The sequence below is a fragment of the Mirounga angustirostris genome, unplaced genomic scaffold, assembly GCF_029215605.1.
Source record: "Mirounga angustirostris isolate CCGP_5_RB_7025 unplaced genomic scaffold, mMirAng1.0.hap1 SCAF_13, whole genome shotgun sequence".
NCBI classification, from domain to species: Eukaryota; Metazoa; Chordata; class Mammalia; order Carnivora; family Phocidae; genus Mirounga; species Mirounga angustirostris.
This window is the reverse complement of record NW_026991721.1, coordinates 38,342,927-38,361,366: the sequence shown is the minus strand read 5'-3', so window position 1 is coordinate 38,361,366 and position 18,440 is coordinate 38,342,927. Positions and strand designations below refer to the sequence as shown.

The following is an 18,440-nucleotide window of genomic DNA, read 5'->3' as shown; positions in this document are numbered from 1 at the left end:
TTAAACTTCATTTTTTTTTAACTTTTTTTTTTAAAGATTTTATTTATTTATTTGAGAGAGAGAATGAGAGACAGAGAGCATGAGAGGGAGGAGGGTCAGAGGGAGAAGCAGACTCCCTGCCGAGCAGGGAGCCTGATGCGGGACTCGATCCCGGGACTCCAGGATCATGACCTGAGCCGAAGGCAGGCGCTTAACCAACTGAGCCACTCAGGCGCCCCTCTTCTGGTGATTTTAAAGTCAAAGTTTATTTTACTCCTTGTTCTTGATACTTAAGGAAAGCTATGATGTAAATTGGAATATCAAGTATTTATCTCTGCACTACAAAATCAAAGCATTTTAATCCAAGCCCCACTAAAAATCATAACAAGAAGAAACAATGCATGATTTTGGAAAAATGAAACAGTGAAAGTTAAAAAAACCGTGAAAGGCAATTACCACCAAATCATAGTGGGGTAGTGGTGGTACTGCTTCTTGACTTACATATGGAACCTACGTGATTGGTAATACTCAACACTTAAGGAAATAACTGATAGAATTATTTCTATATGGTGGGCTTCTGCAGGGCAAGGACAATTACTCAACTTTGAATACTTATATTCTTTTTTTTTTTTTAAGATTTTTATTTATTTATTTGTCAGAGAGAGAGAGAGAGAGAGCGAGCACAAGCAGGGGGAGCAGCAGAGGGAGATGGAGAAGCAGACTCCCCACTGAGCAGGGAGCCCGATGTGGGACTCGATCCCAGGACCCTGGGATCATGACCTGAGCCGAAGGCAGACGCCCAACGACTGAACCACCCAGGCGTCCCTGAATACTTATATTCTAACACAGTATTTGGAGTAACAGTAGATGCTCAGTAAGTATTTGTTATATTGCATTCATTGACCTTCATTTTTTTTTTAAGGTTTTATTTATTTGACAGAGAAAGACATAGCGAGAGAGGGAACACAAGCAGGGGGAGTGGGAGAGGGAGAAGCAGGCTTCCTGCCAAGCAGGGAGCCCAATGCAGGGCTCGATCCCAGGACCCTGGGATCATGACCTGAGCCGAAGGCAGACGCTTAACGACTGAGCCACCCAGGCTCCCTCATTGACCTTCATTTATAATTAATATAGTGAACTCTTGGTAATTCATCTATTACACAATGTCTTGCAGCAAAGTTATTATTCAAGAGTGTATTAGAAATTAGATAGTAGAAATTATCTAATTTCTAATTAGATCACAGATATTAGAAAAGGCTAATTTAAAAAATACAAGAAATGATTCTTTCAGTTTTACTCCCGTATTTCATGCAACAGGATAGTGAGGATACATTGTTAAGAGTAACACCAAAATAATCTACCCAATGTAGTGAACTTACACAGAACTAATACATATCTCTTCAAATGCCCAAGGTTTTTAGCCCAGGTAATTCTCACGGGGAATCTTTCCAAACGTATTAAATACTTTATACTTTCTCAAACATGGGACACAGTACAATTTCACTTTATGATTTAAGCTCATTATAAGCATCCATTATTATTACACTAAATCGGCATTAGTTTCACTGTTTCTCCCATCCAAGTACTAACCAGGGATGTGTCTGCCCTTACAAACCACCTGGCTCCTAGCTCTCTGACGAGGTTTGGATTTGCCTGTTACGTGCTTTCAGAGCAACTGGGACAACTTTGCAGTACTTACTGTACTTGGAATTGTACATTTATTTCTGAGATTTGATTACGATGTCTCCCATACTAGACTGTACGGACAGTGAGGGCTGTGCCTAGTTCCCGGCTGGCCCACCCGTGTATCTGCGGTGCCCAGTACAGTGCCTGGTGTGCTGTAGGCTTATAGTCAGTACCCTGTGACTAAATAAATAAACACCTATCTCAGTGCATACTCCTCTTTGCTATTTGCTGAGGGCAAGTCTGGGAAGTCAGGGAATCCATCTTTCAAAAAACTATATTGGGATAACAAAGAAAGTCAGCCCCTACATGAGAATAGAGGTAATCCTTCTGTAGTGTACAGAATCCCAGCTTTATGGTCTTGTGCTTACTATTTTGGCTGTTAGGCTTTTTCATCCTTCTACTGCTTAGAAAAAGAAGAGGCTGTGTGGATAAGTGCCCCTGGGCTGTGACACCTGGGCACTAAACCTCAGTTTTCTCCTCTATAAAATGACAGAACCTACCGCAGTGGATGATTTTCAGGATTCAATAAAATAATAAAGTGCTCATCACCCTGCCTGAAATAGAAGTGTCAGCGTTAGCTGTTACTACTAGTTGTGTGTTGCATCTGTAATAATGCGCTTTCACATATGAAGATACTGTTACTTATTTATTTGAGAGAGAGAGAATGAGAGAGAGCACATGAGAGGGGGGAGGGTCAGAGGGAGAAGCAGACTCCCTACTGAGCAGGGAGCCCGATGCGGGACTCGATCCAGGGACTCCAGGATCATGACCTGAGCCGAAGGCAGTCGCTTAACCAACTGAGCCACCCAGGCGCCCGAAGATACTGTTACTGACCCATAAAGGCATACGGACTCTGAACATTTCTTCAGGAGTGGTAAAAAGGTTCGCTCAGAACAGCCAGTCCATCCAACCTCTTCTCCTTAAGACTAATGGTTTTTAAGAAAGCCTCATATTTTAGCTTTAAGGTAAATTGCTTGGCTTTTTTTTCCTAATCTATTTCCACTAAAAATATACATTTCTCTATGATACTAGTAGTATAGTGGATTTTTGAGATGTTGGAGATCTATTATATAGCCCAAGAAAGGGTTATAAAAAATTTCAGAAAGGACAGTCCCACTGGAAATTTAACTACACTTTTTCTTCAAATATTAAAAAATTTCACTTGCCCTTTTACTACTTGAAAGTGCACATAAATTTTTTTTTTTTTTTGGTAGCTAATTAATTTGAAGAGGGGAAACAAAATGCTTTCCCATTACTACCAATTATATTTTAAAGAAGAAACAATACCTTAGGCTGGGGATCTTTTGAAAGTACACCTAGCACAGATTCTGTAAATCAATACTGGACCTTCAGCTTATCGTGTTTATTATAACAGTCAGGGAGTCACTTTCTTTTAAAAATATATACTTTCAAAATATTCCCAAAGTGCTGAATGTGCTTTTAGTTGAGGATCCATAAATTTAAATGATGCATATTGTAGATGCATGTCTACTTCTGCTGGAGGTTTAAAGAACAGTTTAGATAGCTCAAGAGCAACACAGAAAATTAGATCTCTCCCCACTGCCCCACTCCCTAAGGATTCAAATTACAAAGCTAACCGGAAACCGTCTACCTTAACCAAGCAGTTTGTAAGGGTAAGTAATAAGAAACAGAAATTCTCAACCCCATATATGTTGGCCAAATTAAATGACCTTTCCCTTCTGGTAACTGAACTTTAGAATCAAAGTTTTAACTGTTGTTGGAGACCATGGATTGATGATGCACTGCTCTGGAGTTTCTTGGTCACTGTATCTTCCTTCACTGTGCTTTGGATGACTTCTGATACGCCACTGGTCCCAACGATGCAAGGCAAACTTAAGAACACTTCACTGTTTATACCATAATATCCCTGAAATGAAAAAAAAAAAGGGATTATGATAGAGCTAAATCACTGCAAAAAATTAATATCATAAATATGGATACTTCCTTGCTTTTCTAGTTGTTATAAACAGATACGAATTGAACTTTAAAAAAAAGTTGTGTTCATTTAATTTCTAAACTCATGCTTGTTTCAGAAAATGTGTGCGAGACAGGAAGCACGTGGTCAGAGACAGCCGCTTTGTGGGGCGCTAGCCCGCTGCAGGATGGGGAGCAGGCTGGGGGCTGAGAGAAGATGGTCAGAGTGGACTCCCTGGGGAGGGACCCCGTCACATACGGTAACCTGTTTTAAGTTTCCCTTTCCGTGTTTTATTTCCCTTCTGATATTCCAGAGTTTTCAAGATAATGTGGTTAAGCCTGTGTGCCTTGTCTTAGCTGTGCTTTAGGGACTCTATGCTTGGATAAAGTGGTAAAGGACAAAGTGAACTGGAGAAGCAGATGGACGAGCAGCTAAGACGAGCTGGCACGTCAGTCTGGGGTGAGGTGACTGGCAGAGGTGTGGTAAATGACAACCAGAAGAACTTTATGGAATACACAAATGTTTGTTGAGGCTTCCCAAAAATTACGTGGGGGGGAGGGGCAACCTGGAAGAAGTCCAGGCTTCCCATAACCAAGCAGGACGGGGCTTAGACTGAACTGTCTCCTCCGGTGTGTCATTCTCGAAACCAGTGATACTGAAGACCCCTGAGGAACAGTCAGAGTAACACTTTTTCTGGATTTATACGAATAATTGCGAAGTTTAAAAACATGATGAAAGTATGAAAACAGAAATTACCTTTGCTAAAATTGATACAGAATGTACTTTCTTTTTATTGCTTACAATACTGTCAACCAGGTCAGCTACCGACAGTCCAACAGACCAGGATCTTTGGCCTTTTACCCGTAACAGTTCCATGGCTCTAGGTTACCAAAAATAAATAAATAAATAAATAAATAAATAAATAAACAAACAAACAAACAATAATAAATCTCAGAAAATTCACAAAGTATGTACATTTAGTTTTATACCATTTAAGGTATTAATTAGATATTTTTTGATTCAGAAATAAGTGTTATACAGCAATTGTTAGGAAAGCCTACAGATAATCTACTGACTAAACTTTTCTTAAAATGTCAGGCAGGCAACAATGAATCATGGAACACTACATCTAAAACCAATGATGTAATGTATGGGGATTAACATAACAATAAAAAACTTTTAAAAAATGTCAGGCAGGTAGTTGACAGAGAAAATACAAATGGCTAACATAAAAAGAAGCTCACCTCTACTAATATTTAAATGTGAGTTAAAACAATACGCCAGTGTTGCCTATCAAAATCGGCAAATTTTAAAAGATTGATAACTACTTCTGGAGAAGCTACAGAGAAACAGGCATTCCCATAACTGCTGTTGAGAGCGGTAAGTGATATAATCTTTTAGGAGGAAGATTTAGCAACATCTGATCTAGAAATTCCTCCTCAGGGATTTTACTCCACTGCAATATGTGCAAATATGCAAATATATATGCATGTTTGCCTTGTGTGAGACAGCAAAAATTCTGGAAACAACTCATCAAAAGAGGACTGGTTCAATAAATCACTATCCAAATGTAGTACTGTATAGCTCCAGAGAGGAATGAGGTAGCTTCTATGTACAACATGGAAAAATGTCCAAGATTTATTATTAAGGAAACAAAGTAAGTTGCAAGGTAATATGAATAGCATATATCTATTATTATACAAATAATAAAAATAATAATGTTTGCATAAGCACTGGAAAAATGTTTGGACATGTGGACACTAAGCTGTTAATAGTGGTTGTCTCTGGGGAGTGGGATGACCCCCCCCAGCTTTTCACTTTCTACTTTATAGATATCTGTAGTATATGAAGTTTTATAACAACATACATTCTCTTTATAAATAATAAAAATGATATAAATTAAACATGTTTGGATTTCTTCCTTTTATAATTTCTTCCTTATAAATGTAGGATTATGTAGAGAATCAGATTAGAAGGGATTATATGGGGCGCCTGGGTGGCTCAGTCATTAAGCGTCTGCCTTCGGCTCAGGTCATGAACCTGGGGTCCTGGGATTGAGCCCCACATCGGGCTCCCTGCTCAGCAGGAAGCCTGCTTCTCCCTCTCCCACTCCCCCTGCTTGTGTTCCTTCTCTCGCTTTGTCTCTCTCTGTCAAATAAATAAAATCTTTAAAAAAAAAATTATAGAAGGGATTATATAACACTCTACTCTTCTCACTAAGAGAATATTCTTTCCAGTTGTTACAGGCTAAGGGTCTTAAGCTGAATGTTTAAAAAGCAAAAAGTCTCCACCGAACTGCAGAAATGTATGTTATTACATGATGGCGAGACAACAGATGGCATAAAAATACACCGTGCATGGAGTACAAACTATAGGGCAGGGACCTCGGAAGGTGTCTGACCAAAGGCAAAAGACACAGGGATCTATGTGTTACACTTTATTTTTGCCTGAACTTATAATATGGCTTATCCATTCATATTAGATTGGTTTCCAAATGTATTTATGTATCAATAAATACATTATTATTTTTTTAAGATTATTTATTTTAGAGAGCACTTGCGAGCGGGGGAGTGGCAGAAGGAGAAAGAGAGAGAGAGAGAATCTCAAGCAGCCCCAACGTGGGGCTCGATCTCACGACACTGAGATCACAACTTGAGCCGAAACCATGAGTCGGACGCTCAACCAACTGAGCCACCCAGGCGCCCCCGTATTAAATTTAAGTGATACAAATTCTTTCCACATTAAGAAAATTCTTAATATCCTCAGATGTTGACTCATCAGAGCAGGAAATCAAGGACTATCAATAAGAACCCTGTTTTACCATTTACCTGTCCATAGTGTATCTGAAATAAAGTTTGCAAAGCACTCCTGGATCTTCTTTCAAATAAGAAATCAGAGACTAGAAAGCATTGATCTCTTGTACTTTGAACTTGTCCATACTAGCTAGTTTTGTTTGCAGAAGCCTGGTAAGGGCATGCTGTGTAAACAGTTGTTATGGTAGCTACGAAATACACGATTTTCAACTGGGCAAATGCAAATCGACACTCAGTGTTACCTGTTGGACAACTGCACCTGAGAGTTAGGACTCATTACTTCTTCTTGGCCACCCCATGTGGGCACTAAAAATTAAAGGAAAAATTAATTATATGTTGCTAACAACTCCCTTAGGATTAAGACGTGATAAACGATCATTTGCAGTCAAGGGTATCTGTATTAAGCTTTAAACACCTTTCCCCCTTTTCTAGAAACAGTTTTCCACTGTTGGCACTGGGTATGCTGTGCCTACTGCCTGGGAGTTGCAATGCCCCCAAAAGCATGATCCTCAGAGCCTATCTTCAGCCTCCTTCCCTGTGCTCTCTCATCAACACTAGTTCTACGAGGGCCGTTTTACTGTCCAAGTAGAAAGCTTTCTTTCCTCAGCAGCAAGCACTTGGCATTTGCTCCACTGGGAAACACACTGAGATTAATTTCTTTCACCAGGTAAGGAATAATTTGGTCACCTATTTTGGCTAGATTTCCACAGCTGTTAGAGAGGCAGGGTCCTGTTTGCTACGAGGATCTTTTGGGTTACCATTTCGTCTCATTACATCATTTACAAAAACAACTCAAAAATTCAAAGCTTTGCGCATGAACTGGATGTTTACACCACATTTTAATATTAAATAGAAATTGCCACAAACATTTTGAAACCCTTATAATATTCATCTATTTCTCATCTGTGTGAAGACATTCTTTTTTTTTTATAAAGATTTTATTTATTTATTTGAGAGAGAGAATGAGATAGAGAGAGCATGAGAGGGGGGAGGGTCCGAGGGAGAAGCAGGCTCCCTGCTGAGCAGGGAGCCCGATGCGGGACTCAATCCCGGGACTCCAGGATCATGACCTGAGCCGAAGGCAGTTGCTCAACCAACTGAGCCACCCAGGCGCCCGAAGACATTCTTTAATACAGATCTGTAGTGGGGTAGGCAAAACAAAAATACATTTGGATATATAAGACTATATTTAAGCTATAACTCTTTAAAAAAAAAAAAGATTTATTTATTTGAGAGAGAAAAAGTGAGTGAGAGTGCAGGGGGGCAGGTCCAGAAGGAGAGGGAGGGAGAGTATCTCAAGCAGACTCCCTGCTGAGCACGGAGCCTGACATGGGGCTTCATCTCATGACCCTGAGATCATGACCTGAGCCGAGATCAAGAATCGGACGCTTAACTGTCCCACCAGGCGCCCCAAGATATGTCTTCCAAACTGCATTCAAAATTAGGCCATTTAGTGATGGGTCAGCAACAAAGGACACCATATGTATCCAGATATCTCTTCCTCAAACTGATGATAAGCTTGCAGGGAACAGGGACCATGTGTTCTTTTGTGTCCTCTCACACGTATTTTTACTGTGGTAAAGGATACACAGGAGATGATGCAGAACTGACTTCATGCATAATCCAAAATTATATCAACAAAGAGGAAAGCATACTTGCAACAGTTAAATTCAAAGACATGAAAAAATTTTAAAAGCTCTTATATTAAGGGGCACCTGGGTGGCTCAGTCAGTTGAGCTTCAGATTCTTGATTTCGGCTCAGGTCATGATCTCAGGGTCAGCTTGAGCCCAGCATCCACAATCTGGCTCCATGCTCAGCAGGGAGTCTGCTTCTCTCCTTCTCCCTCTCTCTCTGCCCCTCCCCCCACCTGCGTGCATGCTCTCTCTCTCTCAAATAAATAAATAAATCTTTAAAGCTTTTATGTTGAGTAAAAAAATTGTTATATGAACAATACAAATAAATGTGGGCAGATTAAGAGATTTTTAAAATATATTTTACTTGGACAGAATGGTTATATATGAATTTTTTTCTAAAAAATTTCTGTACATTATTGGTATATTCACAATAGATAGAAAATTGGGGGAAATGTCCGTTAAGTGAAATACAGCATTTACAGACCTTGGAAGAATGAATAAAAGGGACAAGGGAGGAATGAGAAGACTCAGAAAGGGGCACAAAAATCTGAAAGTTAATTATGAGTGTGTGTATGTATATATCACATTCATTCTCTCCTCTCTGAATCCTGACTTCCAAGAGCCATTAGGAAAGAATGGTGAGAGGGAGAAAGCTTCACTATGTTCGATTTTGCTTGTGACATAGTCATTAGAATTTTCAATTAAGTTTAGATGGACTTATTTTGTTTGTTTACTTACTGCCCAGCCCTTCAAACTTCCTAAATATATGTCCAACCTATTTTAGGGAGCCCTTTCGAATACTGTAGCTAATCAATCCTTATCTTTCTGGCTCCATTTCTCAAGAACAGCAATCCTCTGGCCCCCCAAATTTTAATGAACAATGACCATGGGGAAACTCTTTTCCATTGTATACAACACCTTCCCTTGTGTAAGACTGAAGCCCAAAGCAGATGACCTAACAGTCTATTCTGAGATCCAACCCTTGGATTTCTAAACCATCATTTGAAGGAGTTATCTGCAGTTTACATGTGATGTTAGTAACACAGCCGAAAATAGCAGCTCCAAAGTATATGTTCTGCTCTCTAATTTGGGGGGGGCATAGTATGAATGACCTTTGGTTACAACAAGATAGTATGAGCATCATTTCAAAACACATTTACTAAGGTCATTCCACGGTCAAGGAACTTGCAGTTCGGTGGGGTAAACAGGTAAATATGCAATTCTAACACAGTGTGATAACAGTTATGCTAGAGGCATGGACTTACTTAACCTGGAGAATTAGGAAAGGCTTCCTGGGAGAGGCGGCACTCAAGCCCAGTCTGGAAGGGTGAGCAGGAGTTAGCCAAGTGAATGAATGTTCAGGGAAAGGAAGAATCAGGTACAAAAGAAGGAGGCATGACAGTGCGTGCATCATTCAAGAAACTGCAGGTTGACCATATGACTAGCACAGAGTGCCTGGCAGGATAGCGGAAGAGGAAGCTGGTGAGGGGAGGGAAGCAGGAAACTAATCCTAAAGGGTCTTGTATGTCATGTATTTCTCCCCCCAGGCTGTAGCTGTCATTTGTCTCTGAAATACTTGATGAGGATTAATTTTATTTGCACACCTGCTATTCTTAGAACAGTTTCCAAATCCTAATGTTGCTTTACTTCAAAGTGTAGTTTTACATGTCTTTTCACCAAGTTTCTATTCATCGCTGTCTTGCTGATCGCTGTAATAGAAACTGCCATTTACTGAGTATTTACACTGTGTTAGACACGGTACTAAATGCTTTAGATAAACTTTCTAATTAAGTCACAGCAAGAAAAAGCACAGCTTTGGAGTGAGAGCAGGGTTCAAATCTTCCTAGTATGTAATCTTGGGCAAATTACTTAACCTCATGGAGTCTTAAGCTTCCTCATCTTTTAATTTGGAAAACCACCATCCCCTTCAGAGGGTGTTTGTAAATTTTAAATGAGATATGCAACACATTTAATACACATAGTAGGCTTTCAATGAAAAGTAATTATAATTGCTGTTACTGCAGGGACGTCACTTATGCAAAAATATAACCAGTTGATGTTTACACACGTAACCAGCAGAGGGAGCCTCTGTCCATTTCTGGCTTCAGGGCCAAGGTAAGTTAGACCTATCATGGATGTAACTATCTCTGAAACAAAGTACAAGACAGGATAAAAAGCGATCTGATGGTGGTGTCTAGATGGAACACAGGGACATGGGTTGGGGAGAACATCAGTAGCTTCAGTGGTATTGGTAATGTTCTTAATTGACTATAGATTCATGAATGTTTGTTCTACTATTATGCTTCAAAATATACGTTATACATTTTATGTATTCTTTTATATAAGTAAAATAGTACATAATATTATATTTAAGTGATTCCAATTCACATGTACCTACATCCCTCTATTTCTAGTTCCCATGTGAGAGCTCAAGGCAAAACTGCCATATTCTTTCCTTGTGTTTTTAGCCTACTTCCCATGGACCTCTCTCATGGCAAGTCAATGCTGCCTTCCATTATAGTCATTTTCTGTGTTAGATCTAAGCTTCCTGAAGACATGGTCAGGTTCTTACACAACTATATAGCTCCAAGAGCAGTCAGCACAGTGCCTGGGCTTATTTATCAATTTCACTATCCTTTATTTTCTCTTTACAATTTGAGATATTAATACAACCATATTGTGAAATGTTTTTATTCATTCAAAAATTGTAACTTATTAGGGGGGCTGGTTAAATAAATGTTGACATATCCAGTAGTTTAAAAGGATGAGTGAGATCTATATATGTTATTATGCAATCATTTCCATGTCATATCAGTAAGCAAAAGGGCAAGGTGCAGAATGATGTATGTACTGGCCACCTAGGAAATATTTCATATATGTGCTTATCTATGCACAGAACATTGCCACAAGGTTACACAAGAGACTGGTAACTGTGACGGAATCTAGGGAGAAAAACTGGGGATCTGGCATAGAAGGGAGACTTATTTTTTACTGCACATACCTTTTTGTACTACTTAACTTTTTGCAATGTGAATGTATGACTTTCAACTAAGACAACAGCTTAATAATTTACATTTTCAATAAGGAGAAGGTATACACACAAAATATTCAAGTTGGGCCAGAATAAACAGCAGTTTAACAAAAGAATAAGCATCATGTTTCCTGGTTATATGGTTAATTACCATATAGTTAGCAATAGCTTTTAGCTCAAAGGGGTGAAGGAATCACTGTGGAGTGATGTGATCAGGAAAAGCTTCACGGTGTAAGTAAGGAGGGCTTGACCTAGACATCAAAGGATGAGATTTGAGTATGTTGAGAGAGAAGGAGAAGGGCAAAGTTCCCTGTGGCTGAAGCAAAGCTGTTGGGTAGGGCTGGGAGGTACAAGACCTGGGTTTTAGTCCTTCTTTGACCCTAAAAACTATAGGTTCTTAGGCAGATCACTCTTACCATCTCTGTATCCATTGCTGGCTCCCTACAACAAAATGTAACTGATCCCCTGTGTCCCTTCTAACTCTCAAATAACATTACTACCTCCTTAATTATAATAGGGAAGGAAGATTAGGGCTTTATTTTGGGATTTCTTGAATGCCAAGAAAAGGAATTTAATAGTTTGGTCAGAGGAAGTCAGTGAAGGTTTTTGAAAAGAGTAACGTGATTTAGGAAGATTGGATTCATACAGGAAAGCACATAGTAAAGTTCTGGCTAACATCATTATTTATTTGGCATCATTTACAGGGTAGACAAGAGGGGAAACAGCAAACTAATTAGGAGAGCTGCAAGAATCAGAGAAGCAAGAGATCAACGTGGACCAGAACTCAAATAGTACTAGTGAGTAAAATATGGGGTCTAAGGTGTGTTTGCAACCCTAGACGTGCATTACTCCAATACATCTGCTCCAAGTTCTTGTTTGCTACCCTTTTCCAGGGTCCTCTTGATCAGCGTCTAGTGTAGGGAGCATTTTGAGCCTGAAAAGTCATCCTGCTCAATCACAAAATCAGGTTTTGAAAGGATTTATTCTATAGCCTGGCTCTTGCTAGCATTGAATTTTCTAGGTAGCCAGTACCAATTTACACAGATTTAAATACTGCTATATTTTATTAAAAATTTCTTAAAAATTATACAAATACTAAATATCCATAGTGACAAAATTAGGAAATACTGACAAATACACATTTTTAAAAGTTTCCTTTAACACAGATACAACCACTGTTAATATGTGCCTTTGCCTGCTTCTGATTTCCCATTTCTGGAGTATCTTTCCCACTCTTTTCTCTCTATTCAAATCCTATTCATTCTTCCAAAGTCCAGTTCAATGATGTCTTATATAGAATTTTCTCCAGTCATTTCTACTTATGTTAAATGCTCACTCATAAGCTAAGCACTGTAAGTCTATAATACTCATTCTGGCACTTAATCAAATAGTTCCCTATACTTTCACAATTAGCTAAAATATCACGTAAATACTTTCCTTCTTGCTCTAAAATGATTTTTAAGTGTGATAAAGGAAGAGACCATGCTCTATGCCTCTTTTATTTTTTAAAAGATTTATTTTGAGAGAGAGTGAGAGAGTCTGGGGGTGGGGAGGGGCAGAGGGACAGAAAGAATCTCAAGCAGATTCCCCACTGAGCCCTAATTTGGGGCTCAATCTCACGACCCTGAGACCACCCTGAGCCAGAACTAACTGAGCCACCCAGGTGCCCCATGCCTCTTTTAGATCATACGAACACTTACGCAGTAGTGAGGAAAGAGTAGGTACTTACTTACAAAATGAGGACAAACACAGAACTTCTGTCACCTGACCAACTTGACTTTAAAACATGAGGGAAACAGTAAAGGAGTAAAGGAAGAGATTCTCAAGTTGGATAGGGAAAGTATTCTTTTCGGATAGGAAAAGGGGCTTTCCAGTCTGGGGAACTGAATGCTTTCTGTGGTAGGAAGAGAGCAAGTGGGCTGGTGAAAGAGGTCATAAGGATAAACAAAGAGTGAAAATTGTGTTTAAAAAAGGTGAGAAACAGACAGGAGGTATGGCCCTAGGGAGACAGTCTGAACCTAGGAAAGGCAAGCAAGACTGAAGTGTGGGGAGAGGAAAGGAAAGAGTTCTGTATATGTGTTAAGGTTTATTTAAACGTGGCTCTCTAGAGAATTAAACTTTCAAGTTAATCCTGGACTCTGAAATTCAATTAAAAAATATAAAACTAAGGGCTCTTGCCTAGTCTTAAACTTACGGAAAAGTAAATAAACGAGAATGCCACACTTGAAGAGTCTCTTCACGATAAAAAAGTACTTCTTACCTTTGTCTTCTCCCTGCTCACCAATAACCCATACTTGTTTTCCTGACGTCTGTGCCTTCAAGACATTTGTAATAATATATTGTAATCTCTGTGAATCCAGATTACATCCAATTCCGATCACTCGATTTACAGGAAATGCACTCAGTTTCCATGTTACATATGTCATGATTTCCACTGAATATCGCACACAAGGTGAAAATACAAAGATTTTTAAAAATACACTTCTAGCCTAGTTCATAAACAAAAACTTATTACGTTAATAAGTATAGTAGAGCTTCTATATATTCTCCCTAGGTTCTAAATGCACTATGAGGCAAACTGTATTTTTAATATATATTAAAAACACTAGCCAGGCTTCAGCATGATTTTACATAACTGTGTTGTTAAATATAAATTAAGAGTGTAAAATAGATATTTTCCTAGTTAACTGGGAACAGAAAACCAGAAAATAATTGTTTTTCATTGGTCAAGCTCTCTTTTATATCTTTAGATGAATTTCTAGCTTTAAATTAAAATAATGACCACATACCACCACTACGCAGTACAACATTACAAACAAAAACAACTACTTTTTTCTGCCATGCCAATGGGATGTCAGGAATTAAAGAGACCAGTGTCCCTCAACCAATTACTATAGGAAAACATGTAAAATGCATACCCTTAGACTGGGAACATGAAGAAACTCTGTTCACCAATTTGAGTCCAGTACCACCCAATTCCTTGAAAATACTTCTTTTTTAAGTAAAACAGTTCCAAAAACAATTTGCAATATATGAAAAGTCAACAACGCATACTGGCATGCTCACTAATATTTTATGACACTTTAGAGCTAACAGAAGATCTTTCACATAAGCCATTGTATTTTTCTCTTGGGTGTTCAACTATTTTCTCACTGAAGGAGACATGGCTAAAACCCTGGAACAGAATGATAGTGATATGACATAAAAAATTGTAAGTTGTAACCTTCTAATTCATGCCAGTCCTAAGAAGTGGCTGGCTGACAGGATATGGAGGTACTGTACTGTTCAGTATAAGAGCAATTTGGATAGCCTAGCTGTTCCTTTATAATCTAGTTTTATGACTTTTATCAGCAATGGCAATTCTACTGATGCTCTGGACTGTCAGATTAATTTAAAATAAAACCTTTTACCTGGTTGAGATGCAACGAGCAGGACACCATGTTGACTATAATGTCCCAGAGCTGGGACAAGGGCTCTGAACATATCCACATTGCTTTGTACCACATCCAGGTAGGACTGAGAACTACCCAAAGAGTTGACCGTGAAGATCACCACCTTGGAATGAGCAGAGGCAGACAAATCTAATGAATAAAAAGAAACAGTCTGAGCTTGAGGTCTAGGTTTTAATCAAGTTCTTGCTCTTGTTTTTCTTTTTATTTTCTGTAAGTGGAGAGCTTTCAGGCATATTTGCCTCCAGATCAATCCTATATCCACAGAAGTATACAAAGGGCTGAGGTTTGCTTCCAGAAAGATGATAAAGAGCAAGAGTGTATCCCGAGGGGGGGGAAGAGAGCAATAAAGATAAAGAAAATAAAGTACAGGACCCGGAACCCATAAACAAGGACTTCACTTTTTCTCTAATGCACAACTTTCCTAGGAAAAATAGGTAATATGCTATTGGAAAAATGAACCTATAATCAATTGCATCACTGATTTTTAAACTGTGAGTTTAGGAGTCCTAGAGTTCCTTGACAGTGACTCAGGGGCCACATGGAAGGACTGGGAATAAGTGGAAAGAAAGCTGGTAGGCATAGCTCCACGCTCTTTACTTTGACCTCTCCCAGCAGAGCAGCTCTGCTTGTATCTCTTTTACTTACTAAGGATTCTTCTCCAGAGAAGAAAAAAAAATGGTTGGAAAATCTTTAAATCAATATAAAATGTCTTGGCTCATTTTTTTTTTTTACAGGCTTTTCCTTATACTGAAGCCCAGTATTCTTGGTTTTAGGTTCTTCTTTCCATGGGACCTACAGGTAAGCAACTGTTATGACTTAGGAAACGCTGTTCTCTGGAGTTTACTCTTCTGATCCTGAAGTACACATTTGCTGTTCTGCAACTCATTACTCTCTAGTACACGATGTGTTTTATAGTTAAGTGCATGTCAAAACGGTGGCCAGACTTCATCAGCAGCACAGACAACAGAAAAACAACACAATAGATGGCAGTAGTCCAGTCAACATTTATAAAGTAACATTAGCATCCCAAGGAGACAATGAGTAGATTCCGGGCTTTATACTCTTAATGAAGCCTCTAAGGCCCTCTCTAAACAAGTTTCAGAAGGAAACACCTGTGCGGTGTGTCCTTTCCAAGTTCAGCTCATATTTTGACACAGCTGTGGGGATAGCAGGTCCTGGATTTTAATTACGGTTTTTCGTGAGTCCTCTTAAATAATTCCTGTGTTCTAGTGTTCAGATTGGATACCTGGTAATGAGTCAAAACCTGAAGAATTGGAAGGTGTAGAGTTAACACTTCCAGACCACTTCTATATGCCAAGTACTACTCTAAGAGCTTTCCATATAGTTACTCATTTAATCTAATCTACAGCACACTATGGGGTCATGTCATCCCCCATTTTACAGATGAGGAATCTGAGGCATGGAGAAGTTAAGTAACTTGCTCAGTCATAGAGCTAGGAAGCATGGAGCCAGAATTCAAGCCTGGCTGCAGAGTACTCTTAAGCACTATGTTATATTTAGAAATGGAGTCCAAAACCCTCATAAAGATGAGGAAAATGGGGCGCCTGGGTGGCTCAGTCAGTTAAGCGTCTGCCTTTGGCTCAGGTCATGATCCCAGGGTGCTGGGATCAAGCCCGCATTGGGCTCTCTGCTCCTTGGGAAGCCTGCTTCTCCCTCTCCCAGTCCCCCTGCTTGTGTTCCCTCTCTCGCTATCTCTCTCTCTGTCAAATAAATAAATAAAAAATCTTAAAAAGAAAAAGATGAGGAAAATGATATTTAGAGAGATTAGGTGACTTGTCCATATCACCAAATATCAGTGAATAATTCATGACCTTACAATTTGATCCCAACCTATCTTGCCAGGATCATTTCATTTCTTACCCCCTTTCTCTACTTTGAATGCTACAAGTGCTCTCGCCCTCAAGGTTGCCTCATGAGTAAATAGAATAGAAGCTGTCTGATATGATTTCAAAAGTACGAGAAAGGCTTCCTACTCCGTAAGATTTCCCAAGCTCCCAAGCCTTTTACTCTCTTCCTTTGAGCCTAGAAGGTAGTATTTCTTACACTCCCTTATATAAACCTTTGGCTCAGGTTGAATTGGTCCCTGTTCTACCCCAACATATTTCTCTCACTTTCCTGATATGGGCTTTACTCAAATTCTTTCTATCTTGAATGTTTCTCACTGTTCTCACCATGTTAGATAGATATCTATTCAACTGTCTACTATATTAAGCATGTTATGAGCTCTGCGAAAGCAGGGATTGTTTGTGTCTTGCTCATCTGTCCATCTCCAAGATCTAGTCACTTAGCAAGAGCTACATTCCCCATCCCCACCCCTCCTCCCCATGGCAATCCAAATCTCCCTTATCCTGGTAGATCCGGCACATACCTCAATCCTACTTAGCTGAAAGTAGTATCTCCCTCCACTCAACTCCAACAAGAGTGCTCACTGTCTATACCATTCTCTTGCAATTAATCATATATTGCCTCATTACTCTCTTGTTGTCGTGAATTACAGTCATTATAGTCAGAAGCAGCTTGAAGTTAGATGGAAAGATACACATGCAAGATGTAAACAGTAATATAAATATCTTTCCATCTAGCTTCAAGCTGCTTCTGACTAAGCAGAGAGTCTTCCGTTCCTATCAATCCCCTGCAGCAGTTCTTAAATGCTAGGCCGGGTACTCAGGAATAACTTGGGAAGTGTAATAAAATTACAGATTATCCCATGTTCTGAAGATTTATTTAAATACATAAAGGGAAATATCCTCAGGAATGCCACTCCCCATGTGATTCTCAGGCACAACTAGGTTTGGTAAATACTGTCTCAAGGCAACTAAATTCTTTGCACTCAGAATATTTTCCTTGGACTCTTCCTTCTCAGGTCTTCCTTAGAAGTTGATGATTTTACAAAAGACCCCAAATAGCCAAAGCAATCTTGAAAAAGAAGAACAAAGCTGGGAGGTATCACAAACTCAGATTTCAAGATATACTACAAAGCTGTAGTAATCAAAACAGTATGGCACTGACACAAAAGTAGACATATAGATCAATGGAACAGAAGAGAGTCTAGAAATCAACCCATGCTTTTATGGTCAATTAGTCTATGACAAAGGGGCAAGAATATACAATGGGAAAAAGACAGTCTCTTCAACAAATGGTGTTGGGAAAACTGGACAGCTACATGCAAAAGAATGAAACTGGCCCTTTTCCTTACACCATACACAAAAATAAACTCGAAATGGATTAAAGACCTAAATGCGAAGATATTAAACCATAAAATTCCTAGAACATAAACAGTAATTTCTTTGACATCGGCCATGGAAACATTTTTCTAGATATGTTATCTCTGGCAGGGGAAACAAAAGCAAAATTAAGCTATTGAGACTACACCAAAATAAAAAGTTTTCGCACAGCAAAGAAAACCATCAACAAAGCAAAAAGGCAACCTACTGAATGGGAGAAGATATTTGTAAGTGATATATCTGATAAAGGGTTATTTTCCAAAATATATAAAGAACTTATGCAAGTCAACACCAAAAAACCAATCAAATTAAAAATGGGCAGAGGATGTGAACAGACATTTTTCCAAAGAAGACATAAAGATGGCCAACAGACAAATGAAAAGATGCTCAACATCACTAATCATCAGGTAAATGCAAATTAAAACCACAATGAGATATTACTTTACACCTGTCAGAATGGCTAAAATAAAAAAGATGAGAAATAACAAGTGCTGGCAAGGATGTGGAGAAAAAGAACCCTTGTGCACTGCTGGTGGGAATGTGAACTGGTGCAGCCACTGTGGAAAACAGTACGGAGGTTCCTCAAAAAAATTAACAATAAGCTCACCATATGATCTAGTAATTCCACTACTAGATATTTACCCAAAGAAAAAGAAAACACTAATT

At 39.0% G+C, this 18,440-nt stretch overlaps 1 protein-coding gene and 1 long non-coding RNA gene across 7 annotated transcripts in view; one reads left to right on the top strand and one right to left on the bottom strand.

The window, feature by feature from the left end:
- Positions 1 to 714: 714 nt before the first annotated feature.
- On the top strand, positions 715 to 17,831 carry LOC135362350 (uncharacterized). Of its 2 annotated transcripts, XR_010406926.1 has the most exons (7): positions 715 to 853; positions 3,717 to 3,857; positions 6,844 to 7,078; positions 10,071 to 10,161; positions 11,782 to 11,874; positions 15,264 to 15,327; positions 17,414 to 17,831. It is a non-coding gene; the product is annotated as an uncharacterized LOC135362350 (long non-coding RNA). The 2 variants fall into 2 exon arrangements; XR_010406927.1 differs by lacking the exon at positions 6,844 to 7,078.
- Positions 2,925 to 18,440, bottom strand: part of UEVLD (UEV and lactate/malate dehyrogenase domains) — a 45,339-nt gene continuing 29,823 nt past the window's right edge. For 3 of the 5 annotated variants that reach the window (XM_045894030.3, XM_054512019.2, XM_064576750.1), the window contains 5 exons: positions 14,488 to 14,658; positions 13,338 to 13,511; positions 6,654 to 6,717; positions 4,355 to 4,478; positions 2,925 to 3,550 (listed from right to left, as the gene is read on the bottom strand). In XM_045894030.3, the coding sequence (XP_045749986.1) occupies positions 3,383 to 3,550; positions 4,355 to 4,478; positions 6,654 to 6,717; positions 13,338 to 13,511; positions 14,488 to 14,658 (701 nt within the window). In that variant the 3' untranslated portion in view covers positions 2,925 to 3,382. Of the gene's footprint in view, positions 3,551 to 4,354; positions 4,479 to 6,653; positions 6,718 to 13,337; positions 13,512 to 14,487; positions 14,659 to 18,440 lie in introns of those variants that run through there. The other 2 variants (XR_010406925.1, XM_064576751.1) reach the window with 2 other exon arrangements.